Genomic DNA, 19,429 nt, shown 5'->3' on the forward strand with positions numbered 1-19,429 from the left:
TATGGGGAGGGGGCAACTCCACTTTTGGAGTGCATGCCTCTCTCTCCTCTCTCTCTCTCTAGCTTTTGGAGAAACGTGGAGCATACGTGCTAGTTCTCATGCGTGGAAAGCAAGAGGAGGAGGAGTCGACTGCTGAAGGGTGCTGTTGCTGTTTTCTCTGTGCAAACCAAACGTACAGCTCTGTACGGACAGGCTGCTGCGGGTACACGCTCTGGTACAGGCTGCGCACAGGAGCTGCTACGGGTATATCTGCTGGTACAGGCTGCGCACAGGTGCAGAACTGCTGCTGCAGGCTCTGTTGCAGGTACAGCTGTACGGACAGCTGTACGGACAGGACTGAAGCACTCTGACAGAAGCCGTACAGCAGGTACAGTCACCTGTACGACTGCTGACAGGTGGCTGTACAGCAGGTTCAGTCAGGTACAGCTAAGAGCAGGCACATCATTACAGCTGCAGGCGGCGTGCTTTCTGGTACAGATAGAGCCGTACAGTTGCAGGCGGCGCTCTCCTTGGTACAGTGCAGAATTTTCAGAACTGTACAGTCAAGTACAGCACTGAGGTGGATGCAAAGAGGAAGGTACAGACAAGTACACTCACATGTGTGAAGCCGGGTTGTGGAAACAAGTGCCTGCAAGTACAGATTGGTACCGCTACTTCCTCAGGTGCAGATCCACGAGCTGATTTTGGTAAGCTCCGCATTTGTTCATCTATCTCTCTCTATTGCTTTAAGTCTGTTTTTGCAGATTAGAGCTATCTGGCCCCTTGTGAGAGGAGGGGTATGGCAGATTGAAAAGGGTGGAGACAGAGGTTGAACAGTACATGTATGTATGAGCTGAGATGTTGAATCATGTGCTTGAGATATGCCAGATGTATGCTCATGGCTGCCCTGCTAGTGGTCTTGGCTGATCAAAGGGAGGCACAGTGTGTTGTTTTGAGACACAGAACTGTGTGCGTGAATCCTCTGTGCTAAGAGGGGTTGTGGGCTGTCAGATTGGACATACAGGTGTAATCTCATGGCTGATTTTGTTGTACTCAGCCTTTCATACTTTTGAAATTGAATAAAGAAATACCGCAAGGGGCGCCAAGCTTTGGGGCCAACAGGTGTCGCTTTGTTTTCAAATTTGGGCACTCTAGCTCCAATCTGTTTTGTTTTCACATCTAGACTACAAGTGGACGGGTGACTGCTAGTCTACCGCACTCTGGTTTCTATCAGAAGCCGGTTTCAAGGTTCCGTTGCCGAGACCAATCATCAACTTTCTGAAGGGGGTGAGCTCGTGGTTGCCTCGAAGAAAGCCATCGCTGAAAAATTCAGCAAAAAATGTTTGATACAGAGGATGAGTACTTCTATCATGAAGAGGAAGAGCAAGAGACTTCTCCTGAGAGAGATGTATCTGAGGATATTCATGCAGGAGAACAGGCTGCTGAGCCTTATGAGGATGTAACACAGCCAGAAGATGTGCTTGGTAAAGAGGATGATGATGCTCGGTTCAAAGATCGTTTGGCTAGTGTTATGGATGTATTTATGCAGCTCACTCAGAGTGAGAGATTTGCTGAATTTATGAGATCCCGCACAGAGCCCGAGAAAAAGAAGAAGGTTCGTTCTAAGAACCTTCCACAGGGTCATAGTGGTGCCATCCCACAGGAACCATCTCTTGGCCAGTTTCCGAACATGCAGCATGCTTATGGAGCAAACTCACAGAGTTCCTTCTTTGGACAGCCATCAATTCCTCAGCAGAATATGCATCCAGGTTATTTTGGTGGTGGCTCGGTGTTCCAATCTATGACTGGGGGTTATCCTCAGGGAGGCATGGGTATGCATGGGCCTTTTGGAGCTAATTTTTAGCCTGGTATGCAGGGGAATATGTATGGTGGTATGCAGTCCGGTATGCAAGGAAATATGTTTGGAGGCATGCAACTTGGAATGCAAGGCAATATGTTTGGTGGTATGCAGCCAGGTATGCATAACGGAATGTTTGGAAACATGGCTGGGATATATGGTATGCCAGGTGTGGGAATGGGAAATGTTGACCCAATAGCAATCTTGCGAAGCCACTTCCATATGATAATCTAACGCCTATGGGAAAGGCGAAGGATTACAAGGAAGGGGGAGCTGCAATGAAGTTTGATACATTCAGTGGGGCCAAAGATAAACTTAAAGCACTTACCTTTTTACAGCAGTTTGATGCTGCTTTTTCTGGTGGGAATTACACAGAGTCCTCTAAGGTGAGGAAAGCTGCCACTTTTCTCAAGGGCAATGCTTTGCAGTGGTGGTCTACCACCACTTTTCTCAAGGGCAATGCTTTGCAGTGGTGGTCTACTCTTCTTTTGCAGGGCATAGCACCCACCACTTGGGTACAATTCAAACAGGTTTTCTCTTCCGTATGGCTCACATCTACATTTGAGGTGGATGTTATGACCGCATGGCACAAGTTGGATGCTTCAAAATGTGAAAATTTGGAAGATTATAACAAGAAGTTTTGGGAAGCTTTACTCCCAGTGACTTCTTACCGTGCAGTGCCATTGTCTGAGCAGGTAGAGAAGTATTGTTGTGGGCTGCCCAAAGAGGTGCGAGATTATTGTATCAAGACAAGAGTAACAAACATGTCACAGATGATTGAAAATGCTATGACAGCTAATGCGTTACTCACTGGAGGTTCATCTGGGTTTAAAGGCAGTAAGAACATGAGCAAGAAAGCTAAAAAATCTGGGCATGCTTCTCGTGATGCTAAAGCGTCTTCAGAGACGAAGTATAAGAAGTTGCCAATGCCCAAGAGGACTTCTGAGGAAAGACAGGCTTTGAGAGATGCTCGGAAATGTTTTTACTGCACAGAAGAGGGACATATGTCATTTAATTGTCCCAAGAGAAAGTCCCAAAAGGACTCTGACAATAAAGGAGAGCCCAAGTCAAAGAAACCAAAGCCTTCTGCGGGATTAGTTCCTGATATTGTGGGGGAACAGCCGGGTGGTGAAGCAACAGAGTTGTGCAGGGCATGGGGCAAAGTGAGAGATCAGAATGCCTTGATCTTCTTTGACACAGGTGCTAGAGCCAACTTCATTTCACCAGATTTGCTGGCCGATTGGGGATTCGCGCAGAGGAGATGGGGCCATTACATGAGGCTAACATGGCTTGTCCAGGGTATGCAGAACCCGTTACTCCTATCATTGGGAAGCTTCGGCTTCATTTGCAGGGTTATGTGGACAGTGAAGAGTTCTTCATCATGCCTTTGGATGGCTGTGATGTTTTGTTGGGGATGCCATGGTGCCACAGAGTACATGCGGTGGTGGATACATACAATAGGAAAATCACTCTGACTCAGAGGGAAAGAACATGTATTGGATGTGAAACTTAAAGGGGAATCTGTTCCTATTGTATCCGCTTCGGCGATTTCATCAGTAATGAAAAAGCATCTTTCCGCGTACTTGATTTATGTAAAGGATGCACAAGATGATGAGTCTAAGTCTAATTTGTCTATGTTAGATAAGGACAGGACTGATTTCTTATGTGGGTTTCAATACTGTTTTTCCAAGTCATTGCCAGGAGAACTTCCTCCTGAGAGGCCAGAAGATCATGCCATTGATCTGATTCCTGGTAGTACTCCACTGAATAGACCGCCGTACCGTGTTAGTGCAGCCCAACAGGAAGAAATTATGAGTCAGGTGCAGGAGCTTTTGAATAAAGGGTTGATACAGCCTAGCTCATCATCCTTTTGCTCACCTGTGCTCTTAGTGCAGAAGAAGGATGGTTCTTGGCGAATGTGTATTGATTACAGGGCGCTGAACAAGAATACCATCAAGAATCGATTCCCCATACCGAGGATCGATGACATTTTGGACCGCTTACAGGGCTCCACAGTCTTTAGTCGTATTGACTTGAAAAGCGGGTATCATCAGATACGCATTAGACCCGAGGATGTGCATAAGACAGCATTCCGAACCACGTTTGGGTTGTATGAGTTCTTGGTTATGCCCTTTGGTTTGACAAATGCGCCTGCCACATTTAACAGAATGATGGACAGGATTTTCAAGCCTCATAGAGAGTTTGTGGGCACATTCTTTGATGATATGATTGTGCATTCACAAACTGAGGAAGAGCATAGAAGGCATTTGGCCATTGTGTTTGCAGAACTCAGAAACCATAGGCTGGTTGTTAATGGCAAGAAGAGTGAGTTCTTTTTGCAGGAGATACATTTCTTGGGGCATATTGTGTCTAAGCATGGAGTTCGTATGGATCCAGCAAAGGTGGAAGCGATTCTTAATTGGCTAGCTTTGAGGACCGTGCATGATGTACACAGTTTTCTAGGATTGTGTTCCTATTACAGGCGATACATACGGTACTTTGCTGAAATTGCTTCGCCTCTTCATGCCTTGACAAAGAAGACAACTCCGTTTAGATGGGCTGATCGGGAAATTACAGCATTCAAAAAGCTCAAAGAAAAGCTTACTTCGGATCCAGTATTGGTGTTACCGGACCTCCGAAAGGCTTTTGTTGTCCAGTGTGATGCATGTGGAAGTAGCATTGGTGCAGTTCTCATGCAAGAGGGACATGTGATAGCCTATGAGAGTAGAATATTGCAAGATGCTGAGAAGCATTTACAGGTTTATAAGAAAGAGATGTTGGCTGTAATTCACGCTCTTTCTACATGGAAACACTACTTGCTTGGGGCTGATTTCACTGTACAGACAGATCATCAGACCTTGCGTTATTTCCTCACACAAACTAAGCTTTCAGAGAAGCATATGCGTTGGGCAAACTTTTTGTCAATGTTTCACTTCCAGATTGTGCATGTGGAAGGCAAAAAGAATGTAGTGGCAGATGCTTTGTCACGCAAGCCACAGGTCTCTGCAGTTTCACTTGCTTATCATCATGAGCTTGATGAAATGAAAGAGCAGTATGCCCATGATGAGGACTTTGAAAGGTTGTATGATCAGATGTCTGAGGGTTAGCGGCATGAGCACTATACTCTCAGAGATGGGTTTTTATTGATGCATGGCAGACTGTGTGTTACCAGGCCATTGCGACTCAAGGTTATGATTGAAAGTCATGCTCCACCGTATGCAGGTCATAGAGGTATTGACGCCACGGTAAAAGCAGTGGAGACTTTCTTTTATTGGCCAACCATGAGAAGAGATGTTGATGCCTTTGTGAGGCAATGCATCGTATGTCAGAAGGTAAAGTTTGACCGTCAAAAGACACCAGGGTTATTACAGCCTTTACCTATTCCAGATAGACCTTGGGAGAGCATTGCCATGGATTTTATATTTGATCTTCCACGGACACAAACGGGAAATGATGGCATCTGGACTATCATATGCAGGTTCAGTAAGCAGGCTCATTTCATTCCCGTGCGTAAGACGATCAAAGTGGATCATATGGTGAAGTTGTTCATGGCGAACATCTTCAAGTATCATGGCTTGCCTACGTCTATCATTAGTGACCGTGATCCACGGATGACGAGTTTGTTCTGGAGAGGGTTGTTTGACAACATGCGTACAACTCTCAAGTTTTCATCGTCATTTCATCCACAGACAGATGGTCAGACAGAAGAGGCTAACTCTACAGTGTTGGATCTTCTCAAGTGTTATGTGTCAGAGCACAAGCAACAATGGGAAAAGTATCTTCCTTTGGTGGAGTTTGCATATAACAACACTGTCCATACCTCGACAGGCAAGGCGCCTTTTGAGATTGTAGGAGGAGGGAAGAAGGTACCACCCATTTTGCATACAAAGGATGAGATCTTTGAGGCTGATCAGTATGTGGAGAGTTTGGATGAAGCTTATCGGAGGGTTAAGTTGGCACTCCAGAAAACTCAGCAGAAGCAAAAGAAAGCCGCAGACCGTCACAGACGTGATTTGGGTGATTGGGTTCTTTTGCGCTTTGAAAAGGCTAGACTCAAGAAGATGAAGGGTAAAGAGCGCTTATTCCCTAAATTGAGCATGCGTTATTATGGGCCTTTTCAAGTATTGGAAAAGATTGGTGAGGTAGCCTATCGCTTGAAGCTACCAGATCACTAGAGGATTCACAATGCTTTTCACGTGAGTCTTCTTAGACCTTTCCGTGGGGATGTGCCTGAGGATGTATCAGATGAGGCTCAGCCGGACGTTGAGGAACTTCATGAGGTTCTGATTCCAGAGCAGATACTGGCACATAAAGAAAGGAAGGTACGAGGTAAAGTTTCCCGTCGCTATCTTGTGAAGTTCAAGAACTATTCACCGATGGATGCGAAGTGGATGGAGGAAGGTGACTTAACAGATTCACCTCAGGTTTTGCAGCTTTATCTCGATGCCTTTGAGTTAGAGCCGACTCTTGTTGTGGCTCATTCAGGTTCAGCAGAGCATGGGTCTGGAGCATTACCTGATGCTCAAGAGGGGGGTAGCACCTCCCCTCCCTTGATACAGACAGGCTCAGATGACATCTAGAGGTCGCTTGGTGCAGTTTTTATCTCACCCGAAGGTACTGAGGCTGACAATACATCTGTTTATGGGACTTCTATGATATATGTGTACTAGTCACATGAGATTTTGTGGATATGTATGGTTCACAATGGTATACAACTTGGACTATTACTACGCCATTGGTTTGCAGTGAATGATGTTACATGTGCATGGCTTAGAGAGATTGGGACGCTGATCTTGCCATATTGTATATTTCACTTTGGATATTTTGCTCTATCACCAGAATGCAATCGAGGACACTTGCCATTTTTCAAGAGGGGGGTATGTCATGGCCCTGTGAAAATGGAACAGCACAAGTGTGGGCATGGTGGTTGCTGAGTCAAAATATTGAATGATTCACATGGGGGGTGCCCGGACAGAGTTAATGATGTGTGGACATCCCTAGGTGTGAAGGGGGGAACTAGAACATTAGAATTCTAATGTTTTATTGAAAGTTGCCCCTAGGCCTTAGTGGCCCCTAGGGAACTTTAATATTTATTAAAGTTGGGGCCCTAGGATTATTATGGGGAGGGGGCAACTCCACTTTTGGAGTGCATGCCTCTCTCTCCTCTCTCTCTCTCTAGCTTTTGGAGAAACGTGGAGCATACGTGCTAGTTCTCATGCGTGGAAAGCAAGAGGAGGAGGAGTCGACTGCTGAAGGGTGCTGTTGCTGTTTTCTCTGTGCAAACCAAACGTACAGCTCTGTACGGACAGGCTGCTGCGGGTACACGCTCTGGTACAGGCTGCGCACAGGAGCTGCTGCGGGTATATCTGCTGGTACAGGCTGCGCACAGGTGCAGAACTGCTGCTGCAGGCTCTGTTGCAGGTACAGCTGTACGGACAGGACTGAAGCACTCTGACAGAAGCCGTACAGCAGGTACAGTCACCTGTACGACTGCTGACAGGTGGCTGTACAGCAGGTTCAGTCAGGTACAGCTGAGAGCAGGCGCATCATTACAGCTGCAGGCGGCGTGCTTTCTGGTACAGATAGAGCCGTACAGTTGCAGGCGGCGCTCTCCTTGGTACAGTGCAGAATTTTCAGAACTGTACAGTCAAGTACAGCACTGAGGTGGATGCAAAGAGGAAGGTGCAGACAAGTACACTCACATGTGTGAAGCCGGGTTGTGGAAACAAGTGCCTGCAAGTACAGATTGGTACCGCTACTTCCTCAGGTGCAGATCCACGAGCTGATTTTGGTAAGCTCCGCATTTGTTCATCTATCTCTCTCTATTGCTTTAAGTCTGTTTTTGCAGATTAGAGCTATCTGGCCCCTTGTGAGTGAGAGGAGGGGTATGGCAGATTGAAAAGGGTGGAGACAGAGGTTGAACAGTACATGTATGTATGAGCTGAGATGTTGAATCATGTGCTTGAGATATGCCAGATGTATGCTCATGGCTACCCTGCTAGTGGTCTTGGCTGATCAGAGGGAGGCACAGTGTGTTGTTTTGAGACACAGATCTGTGTGCGTGAATCCTCTGTGCTAAGAGGGGTTGTGGGCTGTCAGATTGGACATACAGGTGTAATCTCATGGCTGATTTTGTTGTACTCAGCCTTTCATACTTTTGAAATTGAATAAAGAAATACCACAAGGGGCGCCAAGCTTTGGGGCTAACGGGTGTCGCTTTGTTTTCAGATTTGGGCCCTCTAGCTCCAATCTGTTTTGTTTTCACATCTAGACTACAAGTGGACGGGTGACTGCTAGTCTACCGCACTCTGGTTTCTATCAGAGGCCGGTTTCACCTCGCGGCAGAGGTGGAACGCCTCCAAGCACATTCCACCATCTGCCGTATAGTCGGCACTCGCCCCAGCAGAGGGGAGATCCGGGATCTTCTTCAGGCCCGCCTTCTTGCAGACGTGGGCAAGATCCTGGATGTTCAGCTTCTGGGCCGTGGACACTACCAGATCGAGTTCGAGACTTCCCAGAGTGTGGCCCAGGTCCTTGCCATGAGTCCCCTTGACATCAGGGGCGCTCGGGCATTCTTCAGACCTTGGCAGCATGGCTTTGACCCCGCAGCGGCCGAGCAGGGAGAGCGCCTTTTCCATGTTACTGTTTGCTTCCCTGGACTCCGCCGCGAGTACCTTCCGCTCCTTTCGAGGCTAGGAGCACTGGTGGGCTCCGTGCTCGAGACTGGCCCCACTGCAGCCTCAGTGGTGGCTAGTGCAGCTGGGCTACCTTTGGTCAGAGTCTTGGTTCCTGACATCTCCTCCCTTCCGAAGGTCATTCAGCTACCTAGGATAGGGGGGGGATGGATTGATCAGAGAGTGGAGTTCTCGGGGCTCCCGAACCAGTGCTTTATTTGCAAACAGGTCGGCCACCTGGCCAAGGCCTGCCCTCGCAGGAGACCCCGACCTGCACCGCAGCAGCAGGCCCCTGATGGCCCGCCCACAGATGCGGCTCGACAGGCAGCCTCCGGGACACCTGCTCAGCCCACAGAGACCTCGGAGTGGCAGCCTGGACAGGGGCGCCGCCGAGGGAGACAGCCCCAGCAACACGCCCAGAGACCGATGCAGCAGCAGCCACAGACTCAGCATCACTGGGTTCCCGTGAGGAACAGCTTTGCTCCCCTCCAGGAGGAGACCCCAGCGCCGACTGAGGACCAGGAGATGCCAGCACCCCCTCCTTCGCCCCCACCCCCCCTCCCCCGTCCCCCCCTCCGGCCTCGCCTCCTCCTTCGCTCCTTCGCCTCCTCCCGTCCCCGTTCCGGTTTTGGCAGCGGCTCCTTCCCCACCCCCCTCCCCCCCCCCCCCCCCCCGCCTCAGCTCCTCAGGAGGCCCTGGCAGTCCCCTGGCATTCACCTGCAGTCCAGAGGGCTCTGAGCACCGACCTTGCTCGAGCACCGCAGAGGAGACTTACCATGCCGATTCGGGCTTCACGGATATCCTCTATCCGCAGTCGGCTAAGTCATCTCGACACTAGACAGCGCTCGGAGGCTTTTGATTACTCCTTCACACGGCTTTTTGGAGCAGAGGGCCCCCATGAGCCAGCACCCATCCGAGTTCATTTAGTGATACCTCCGGCCCGCGGGGAGGAGGCACTTGATTCAGCGGTGGCCTTCTCATTCCCTCTCTGTGGCCCTTGCGACCGGAAGTGGACCCTGGAGCTCGCTCTTAGCACTTTGAAGACTCAGGCAGTTGAGTTTTCTCACCATGTGAGCGATCTGGAGGTGACAGATGTGATAGGCCGACTATGGGAGTTGGCTCATTTTTTCATTGATCCCGAGAGTGTGGATGCCTCAGGGATTCGACATTTGGTCGTTCGCATTGTGGCAGACTTAGCACGCGACCCTAGATATGTATGTATACACGAGGGTGCTCTGTCTGAGCGGGAGGCAGTCGCCATGGGACACAGCCACTGGCGCCTGATCCGAGATTCTTGCAGTACACCGGGTGGACAGATTCGTAGCCGCTCGGATGGGGACTATTCTCCATCCAAGCTGCTTGCGAAGGCCCGCCATACGGCTGAGACAGCATCCACCTCAGCACGTCATCCATGAGGATCATCTCATGGAATGTACAGGGCCTTGTCGGCACACATTATATACGTTATCGTGGTTGCTTGAGGCAGGAGCTTCAGAGATGCCTAGTTGGGGACAGTATTGATATTCTGTTGATGCAGGAGCACCATTTGGGTGAGAGCAGGATCCGGAGATATGGTTCGGTGATGCCTAGTAGATGGGACACCTTTTGGTCTGCAGGATTTGGCCCTTTGGGTGGGCAGGGAGGAGTATGTATGGTCATTGCGGATGTATGGCAGCAGGCCATTGTGGATCGCGGGATCATTGTGCCTGGTAGAGCACAGTATGTCATTCTGAGGACGCATGATGAGCTCTTTGGCGTGCTCAATGTCTATGCGCCCAACCATGCTAGTGCCAGAGCAGAGTTCTGGACCCAGGTTACGGATGCATTGCCAGAGGCCGCACATTGGTGTGTCGGGGGTGATGCCACAGAGCTTTACAGAGGGCTTGATCTTTCTTATCCCCAAGGGGGAGGGAGTATCCGATGATATCCGGCATTGGAGGCCTATTACGATCCTCAATACTGTCTACAAGGTCTTGGCAAAGGCCTTGAGTTTGAGGATCCAGCCCTTCCTGGGGGAGTTGATTCATGCTACCCAGACAGGATTCGTCAAGGAGCGTAGTATCCTTGACAACATTTTCACCTTCTGGGAGGCGACGGCCCGAGCTAGATTTCTTGGTGAGGACTTGGTCGTGATGCTTCTCGATTTTGAGAAGGCATACGATAGAGTCGATTGGGGTTTCTAACCCATACAATGCTTTGTGTAACCAGCATACTTTATGTTCCTCACCAGGAACTACAAAACCAATGGGTTGATTTACATATACTTCCTCTTGTAAATCCCCATTTAAGAATGCAGTTTTGATGTCCAATTGATGCACTTTCCATCCTTATGTGCAGCCAATGCAATCACTGATCTTATTGTAGTCATTCTCGAAGTAGGAGCAAAAGTCTCCTCATAATCTATTTCCTTTTTCTGAGAGTAGCCTTTAGTCACAAGTCTTGCTTTGTACCTGTCAATAGTACCATCAGACTTCCTTTTGACTTTGTACACCCACTTTGTTCCAATGACATTCTTGCCTTTTGGCAAGTCCACAAGATCCCAAGTATTGTTCTTCATGATAGAAGTGATTTCATCCTGCATGGCTTGCACCCAGTGCTCATTCTCATGTGCTTCCTCATAAGAAGAAGGCTCTTCTGAATCAAAGAGACCACCCATGGCTAATGCAGACTCCCCATGATGCATATTCAATGCATGGCTGGAACTAGCCCTTGTTCTACCTGTCAATGGAGTTGCAAGTTTGCTATCTTGCAAAGTTTTCAGCAACCATCTTGGCACCGACTTAGCTATGTCTATAATAGAAGGGGACTGAATTGCTGGCTGTTCCACATGTTCTACATGAGGATTTTCTTGTGTAGGGGCTGGCTGATCTGAATCCCCCCTAATTGCAATGGGTAATAGCCCATCAAACATGTCGTGTATGCTTGTATCATGACTTTTATACATGTTGTACATGGGCTGTACTGAATTTTCAGCTACTGACAAAAATCATGCGTATTGTTGGATTATAAAGACGGTATCCTTTGCTCTCATTGCTGTAGCCCACAAAAATGCATTTCGTTGCTTTATCATCTAGCTTTGTTCGTAGTTGTTCTGACACATGTGCATATGCCAAACACCCAAATGTATGCATATAATCCACTTTTGGCTTTTGGCTATACCAAGCCTCAAATGGTGTTATGGTTTTCAAAGCTTTTGTTGGACACCTGTTCAACACGTGAGTTGCACACATTATAGCTTCCATCCAAAAATTGTGAGGCAATTTTTGTGCTTTCACCGTGCATCTTGCCATCTCCATGAGAGAGATGTTTTTCCTCTCAGCTACACCATTCTGCTGCGGTGTATAAGGCACAGTACATTGGTGTTTGATGCCCTTTTGAAGCATATAATCCTTGAATGCATTTGACATGTATTCTCCACCTCTACCTGAGCGAAGTGTTTGGACTTTACATCCACACATATTTTCAGCCATTGCTACAAAGTGTCGGAAGCATGTAAACACGTCTGCTTTCGCTTTCAAGGGGTAAACCCAAGCAAACCTGGAGTAGTCATCAATGAATGTGACAAAATAAAGATGCCCCCCTATGGATGGTGTCCGCATTGGACCACATACATCACTGTGTATGAACTGTAATTTACTTTCAGCTCTAACAGCTCCATCCTTCAGGAATGATTTTCGATGCATCTTTCCCAAAATACACCCCACATACATGTCTTGTTGGAGACTCAAGAGGCGGCATATTACCAACCATATGATGCTTCTGCAAAAGCATCAAACTCCGAAAATTTACATGCCCAAAACGAGCATGCCATAGCTCTGCATCATGCATAGCAAGAGTGTGGGCAGCCACTGTATTTGCATCATAAGTACGCTTGTCATAGCTGTCCAGCTTATACAAGCCTTTGTATCGTGTTCCGGAAGTGACTATTTCATAACCCTTTGATAGGTCTTTTACCAAACACTTCCCATCTTCAAATTCAACCTTTAAACCTTGGTCGTTTATGGCTGAGACGGAGAGCAGATTTTTTCTTTATCCCTAGAACATACAACACATTTGTCATATATATATTGGCACCATTGGCTGCAACAAGTATGACATTGCCAATTCCCTTTATTGGATATGTGGTATGATCTGCACATGATACAGTGCGGCCATTTGAAGCATAAACCAAGTGCTGAAATACATCTTTGCATGAAGTGATGTGGCTCGAAGCACCACTATCAAAATACCATGATACATCCTATCTGTCAGATGCAATGCAAGACATATCATTGTCTGAAGCACTTGGTGTGTCACTAGTGCATGTGACCAAAAAAGTGTACTCTTCTTGAGTTACATTAGCCGATTGCTGTGCTTTGCCATCAGAAGAGTCTGCTACTGCATTGCCTGCATCTTTCTTTTTCTCTTTTGCAATCCGCTTTCTACATTCATTAATGTAGTGGCCACGCTTATGGCAGCAGTGACATTTTCCCTTCTTTTTAGGCTTGTTTGCATCCCCTTTGTCCGACTTTTCACCACCACAAGAGGACTGTCCATGACCAACCTTACTAGACTGTTGTCCCCCATGCTTAAAGCTCTTTGCTTTACCCTTATCCTTAGCTGTAATGCCTTGTCTCCAGCACGGTTGCTAGATAGGTTTGCTCTTGTTTGCTCTTCCTGCAAGAGTAAACCCACCAGCTCTTCAGAAGTAACGGGATCACCACCTCCTCTCATAGAGAGGTTGAGAGAGGTGTGAGAGCCCAAGTAGGAAGGTGGTAAAGAATGAAGAGTGTTGGTGACCAGCTAGCTGTCTGTCTAGGATAACCTCATCAATGTTGAGCAATTGTTCCTGCAAATCTTTCACTTTGGTGAGATGATCTAACATGGAGTCACCCTCATCCATAGAAAGAAGATCCAATTGCCTCTTCAAGTAGGCAACTCTTGCCTCGTTGCGTACCTGATACATTGCTTCCAATGTGTCCCATGCAAGCTTCGATGTCTTGCAAGACCGAATGTGTGGAATAATATACCTTTTCACTGAAAGGGCTGTCATGGGCATGGCCTGTGCATCCCTAGAGTCCCATCTCTTCTGCTCGTGTGGGAGAAAGTTCCCCTTTGTGGCGTTGCTGGCTGTATGGTAAGTGGGTGTGTGTCGTGTCACCACACACGATGCCCCAAAGCCCTTTGGCTACGAGCAAATTACGGATCATGAAACTCCAAAGGGAGTAGTTTGATCCATCCAACTTGTCCTCCTGGGTGAGCACACCAAATACATTTGTAGCATTTTGAGCCATGTCGACAAAATACACCTGCAGGCAAACCAAGCACCAATGTGCACTGCCAGGCAACCAAATGTCATGTGCAAATTTTTGCCTGCAACCTGAAGCAAGTATAGACCTACACCAAATTGTCCAATTACACACAATGTGTATACATATGTGACAAATCACTGTTGTAATCCCCAATTACATGCTCCAAACTGAAAAGCCCCAATTTGCAATTACTTCTATGTGCAGTCGATTGCCTAATTTTCACAAAAGCCCCAAATTTCTACAACTAGAAGAGTCTTAATTTGCTGATTTTGAACTTAATTTAAAAAAACCCCAAATTTCAACCAAGGCAGCATGTTCAATTTTTGGCAATTCTACATCAAATGGAGAGTCTACATATGGTGCTTCCTGCAATTTTCCATGCAAAGGGGAATTTTGCCAAACCCCCAAAATTCTCTGAACCTACACCAGAATGTCTGCAACAAATATTTTTTTATTTTTTTTTGGAATAAAAATACCTGCAAATGACCCGCTTGAGATGACCAGAAGGAGGGACTGCTAGTTGCAGGGTTACTGTTGCAGCAGAAGGAGGGATTGCTGGTGTGGAGGTGGCGAAACCCTGAAGTTGCGAGAGGGCAGAACGTGGCGAGAGATGTCGCAACTCTTAAGCTAGAGGCAACGGCGATGGGCTGAGGAGGCTCAATCGTGGACCCCCAAAAAAATCGATTTTTTGGGCGGGTGCCACATAAGCCTTCTGTGGTGACAGCACCACCCGACGGCTGGGCGGAGACGGAGACCCACGCACTAGCGCCGCCACTCCAAGAGGTGGAAAGGGGCGGAGGGTTGGCCAGCGGGCGGAGGAACACAGAGCCGGAGAGTGGGGCGACGGACGGAACTGCGGTGGCAAAACAATGACGGAACTGCACCAGCAAAACAACCGACGAACGGAACCCTACAACGACGGAAAACTAGAGGTCGACGGAAGCTGTGCGACATAAACTAAACCTCCAGAGGGCTGCAGCTGAGCTCTAATACCAATTGTTGGGTGACTCACACTCACACACAGCAATGCTTCCTGCAGATTATTAGATGCAGGGAGAAGAAGCTCACACAGAAGAGAGAGAGAGAGAGAGAGAGAGAGAGAGAGCTAGACACAAAATGTCTGGTGATCACAAAATGCAAGTCAACACTTGCATGTGAGTCACATCCATATAATATAGAAGTACAAACGTTATATGGATAGAGTGTCCTTTCACACTTGATATCCAAGGGGAAAAACCACATGGGAAAAAGTGCCCTTGGTTAAGCCTTCTTCACACGTAGCACTACCATAAGTGAGCATATGCCTACATCTCCTCTGCTTCCGCTTGCTGCCTTCAACAATTCTCTCATTTTATTGGCTAACTACCACCTCTCTGGCGATGCCATTGTTTGATGGCAGGACTTGTCCCAAGCCCACACCACGCACAATGTCACGAGCTTTGAGTGGGACCAATTCATAACCAACCTAAATCTCTTTCCAATTAAGTTAAAACGCATGCCTTATCATCATTAACGCTTCCACGAAACAGTGCATGTAACAAACAGGCCACGACCAACCATAGGAGGCCATTCTTCCTCGTCTTTGCTTGGGCAAGCTAAGAAGTATACGGTTTTGCATTACAACACCATTAAGTTTAAACGCAAGCCTTGATCAGCATTAACGCTTCCACTAAAACAGTGCATGTAACAAAAAGGCCACGACCAACCCTAGGAAGCCATTCTTCATCGTTTTTGCTTGGGCAACAAGGTGGTACCAAACGTTATGTACTGTACGGATCCGTACGTACTGTACGTTGTTTGGTACGGAAAAAAATTTTAAGGTACGTAAAAATACGTACCATTGGTAAAAAATACATAAAATCTCAGAAATTTCAGCCACCTACATAAAATTTCAGTCCATGTCCACATTGACATATAAAACTTTCGAAATAGAGACACAACAAGGTCACAAACCTACTAATTCAAAAGTGAGAAATTAGAATCACAAGTCGTCAATCATACTTAATAAGTTAATCATACTTATTACTTAAGACAAGTCACATTGTCACAAGTGAGTCGTCCATAGATGGTGGGCTAAGGCTCTGAGAGAGAGAGAGAGAGAGAGAGTTATGTTGCTGCCTTGGGGGCCTGAGCAAGGGTGGGTGAGTTATATTGCCAGCCGTACTAGGCGCCAGTGGTGGCGAACAGAGAGGGCGGCTTCGCACAGAGGCGCGAAGCGAACAGGGGCGGTGAGGGCAGGCGAACTGAGGCGGCGGTGAGCAGGGAGCGGCTCAAGGAGAAGACGGCGGCCACAGTAGCGAAGAGAGAGAGAGTGCGACTGTAGAGGAGAGAGAGCATGGCAGCTGGCCCTTACCAGAAGGTTGAGGTCGTACGGCCTCCAGAGTCCAGACGCGAGACGCAGGCACGCCGCAGGGGGAGGAGGAGGGGGGGAGTACGGATCAATCCGTACGTACAGAAGATCGTACGGTACAGATGTACGGTACGGAATGGATCCGTACGTACGTTTTGATCCTACCTTGTTGGGCAAGCTAAGAACTTTATGGTTTTGCATTCCAAAACCCCCCTCCAAGCTGTGCGACCATTAAATCCTGGCTGCTGCTGGAAACTATACTGCCAACTTGTTCACCCTTGTGGGTTTGTGGAATCACTCTATTCTTGCTGCCCTACTGTCATACCAGCTTTATTTGGCTGCCTACACCCGCGCTCAGCTGTACAGCCTAATTTGAAGCTGCCTAGGATGTCTTATGACTCATCGAGTTTCTCCAAAGCTGTCCAAGACCTATGGAAAGGTTTGGGGGCTGATTTCGGACTGTTTAGAGAAGGACAAAACCGCAACTAGTCTCTATCAAGACTTTAGAAGGTGTGAGGAGACCAGTATTGCTTGTTCAATGAATTTATGCCATTTTTTTGTGTAGGCAATCTAGTGATCCAAAGGATCACTCTCAAGCTTGCAAACTCATACTCCCCTGGTAAATAAAATACTTGAATGGGGGGTTAACCCATCTATGACACCTTGTGCCGTGTTGATGGTCTTAGTATGATGTGTCATTTAAAGTTACCTTGAATTGTCAACTCTTCCTAGGCAAAAAATATATTGGTTGACCTTGTCTGCCTTGGTCTTCGACCTACAGGCACTTGGCCTAATACGCTACTAGAACATCTACACACACCTCAACTCCAAGTGCGTTACAAAACAGTACCAGTTCACGCATGACACTGCATGCTGACATGTCCCTAGACTAGGGCTCACAATGGGGGCATCAATATGCCACATGGCACCCAGTGCTAGGTACATGTGACATGCATGCCCATGCACGGGTACACAAGACCCCAACCATGCATACACTACTCCTTCATCACACACGTGTCACGCACACAGACAAGACCACCTATTTCCTAGCTCTCTCTCTCTCTCTCTCTCTCTCTCTCTCTCTCTCTCACACACACACACACACACACTTGAGTAGGGGAAATTAGCATAAAGAGGAAAACCAAATTGACACCTTAAAGGCAAACAAAGCCAAATACCTGGTTTTTTACTCAAAATATGACTGGTGGCACATGTTGTTCCCTTCTTGCTGTGGAGCCCATCCAATGCATTGAAAGCCTCCCGATCCAGACTGAAACAGAAACCTTCTGCCTTCCTCTCATCTGCTTTCATCAGCCAAAAACTCGATTTACCAGGAGGTCTATGACTTTCCCAATTCTTTATCTTTAAGAAAGCAAGCATGAGCCTGTGCCATCTGAGTCTACATTGTTCTGCACTCCGATCAATTCCGTTCTGATGACAATAAGTCTCTATCTGTTCCCATTTCTGTTTGCCAGTCTTTTCAATTTTATCTTTCCCTACCTTTTCAAGCTCCAGTTCCTGCTTCTCTCTTCCAGCTATCAACACCAAGTTCTCATGTAGCTGCCAACGCTTCCCACATGTGGACTTCTTTTCGAACAATTCAACATTCTGTACTGCAGGTTCTGAAGCTATTCCTCTAACACATAAAATCCATGACCTACTTTTAGTTGATCCATGCCACACACATGAATTGAGCAATAGACGTCTCATCTTCCAGTGCTTCTGTAAAAGAAAAACTGATTTCCAACAGACGAACTCAAAACTCAGAAATACACATTCCAGCTTAAGTTAGCATGCCCTAATGCATTGAATTAAAAAAGGCTACATGATGAAGAGGGTACATCACAACACCAAAGACTCCACTTTTGAAAAACATGCATGTCCTGCTTGACTACCATCTGATGGCCTGCATATCACCTGTTTAAAGCAAGGCTTCGTGATGATAAGACATGTAACCTAATTTCACCCTATGAGATCCAATTCTTCCAAACATGCGCATCCATGATCCAACACGAGGTACATCTCACACAGCCCCAAACCCTTTGTATAGAGCAAGGTTCAGGAAAAAAAAACAAGTAACATATATCTACCCATCTGTGTGCAACGCAAGCTGGCATCTCGAAGCCAACACAAGGTTAAGTGAACAATAACCTCTCCCCATCCGTACATAAGCTTACATCTCCCTGTATAGAGAAATATTAGGTGAATAAAGGCCAAAACAAATTACCCCCCTCTCTTTCGTCACAAGGGAACTTGGGTGTGTGCCAAACTCTGATGGATGTGATGAGGTCTAATCTGATGAAGAAAGTACGCATATCTAACTTGAGATAGCATCTCATATGATGCCTATCAAATCGCATGCCCGTGTAAAATGGCATATAAAACACCATAAAATCTGGTGAACAATGCGTGCATATCCAACTTAAAATCATGTCTCAAAGTGTGCCTGTCGCATCGAATGCTGATGTATAAAGAAATCCCGAATCTGATGACAAATTATGCATGTCCAACTTAAGATAATATACCTATCAGATCAAAATTTCAAATCCCAATGTGAAATCTGATGAAGAGGCAAATAAAATCCCAAATCTGATAAAGTATGGATATCCCACATAAGATAACGTCTCAAAGCATGCCTATCACATCAAATGCAAAGGTAAGGTTCGATGAAATGAAGGGCATACAAAACCCTTTCCCATGTCTGCCAACGTCATGTCGCATCAAATAGAATGCTTATATCACATGGTATAACACAATACTGCATTCCTTAACCGTAGGAAAACCTTCTCTCTGACATTTTTCGTTTTTCTTTCTGTTCTTCCCAAGCATGCAGATCAATGAGTCTATTGTAAAGGAAACAAACCTCACAGTCGTTCGGAAACCATGGAATCTGAGAGCTCCCGGCAAGCACCCATCTATGGAATGATGAAAAGGAAGCGAGAAATCCAGGCAGTAAATGCGATAATAAACGTCATTACCTCAAAAGCAACCACGTGGCTACCTAAGTTTAATTTTTTTTATTTAGTGGTTATAGTTTTTATATTCTAATCTATAATTTTAATAAAGCACGATTAATAAAACTAAAGGCGTTGGACCAAAATTTTGGTTGGCCTAGGTCGAGCAAACGTAATGTAGCGGAGATGGCTTCTTGCCTAAAGGTAGCAGGCATTTTAGGACCAAGAGCACTTATGGAAGGAACGGAAGTGGGTTGTGCCAATTTTGCAGAGCAAGAAACCTATACGTCAAGTGCTCTCTACGTTAGATTGGGGCTCAGCTT

General features: G+C 46.8%; 1 protein-coding gene across 2 annotated transcripts in view; it reads right to left on the reverse strand.

Moving 5' to 3' along the window:
* Positions 1–19,123, reverse strand: part of LOC147612980 (uncharacterized) — a 53,150-nt gene extending 34,027 nt beyond the window's left edge. For both annotated transcript variants that reach the window (XM_086782259.1, XM_086782258.1), the window contains exons 1-2: positions 19,016–19,123; positions 17,331–17,888 (exon numbers count right to left, since the gene is read on the reverse strand). In XM_086782259.1, the coding sequence (XP_086638385.1) occupies positions 17,331–17,862 (532 nt within the window). In that variant the 5' untranslated portion in view covers positions 17,863–17,888; positions 19,016–19,123. The remainder of the gene's footprint in view (positions 1–17,330; positions 17,889–19,015) is intronic.
* Positions 19,124–19,429: the final 306 nt, after the last annotated feature.

Source organism: Cibotium barometz, chromosome 44, assembly GCF_041138505.1.
Source record: "Cibotium barometz isolate CiBa-2024 chromosome 44, ASM4113850v1, whole genome shotgun sequence".
In the NCBI taxonomy this organism is placed as follows: Eukaryota; Viridiplantae; Streptophyta; class Polypodiopsida; order Cyatheales; family Cibotiaceae; genus Cibotium; species Cibotium barometz.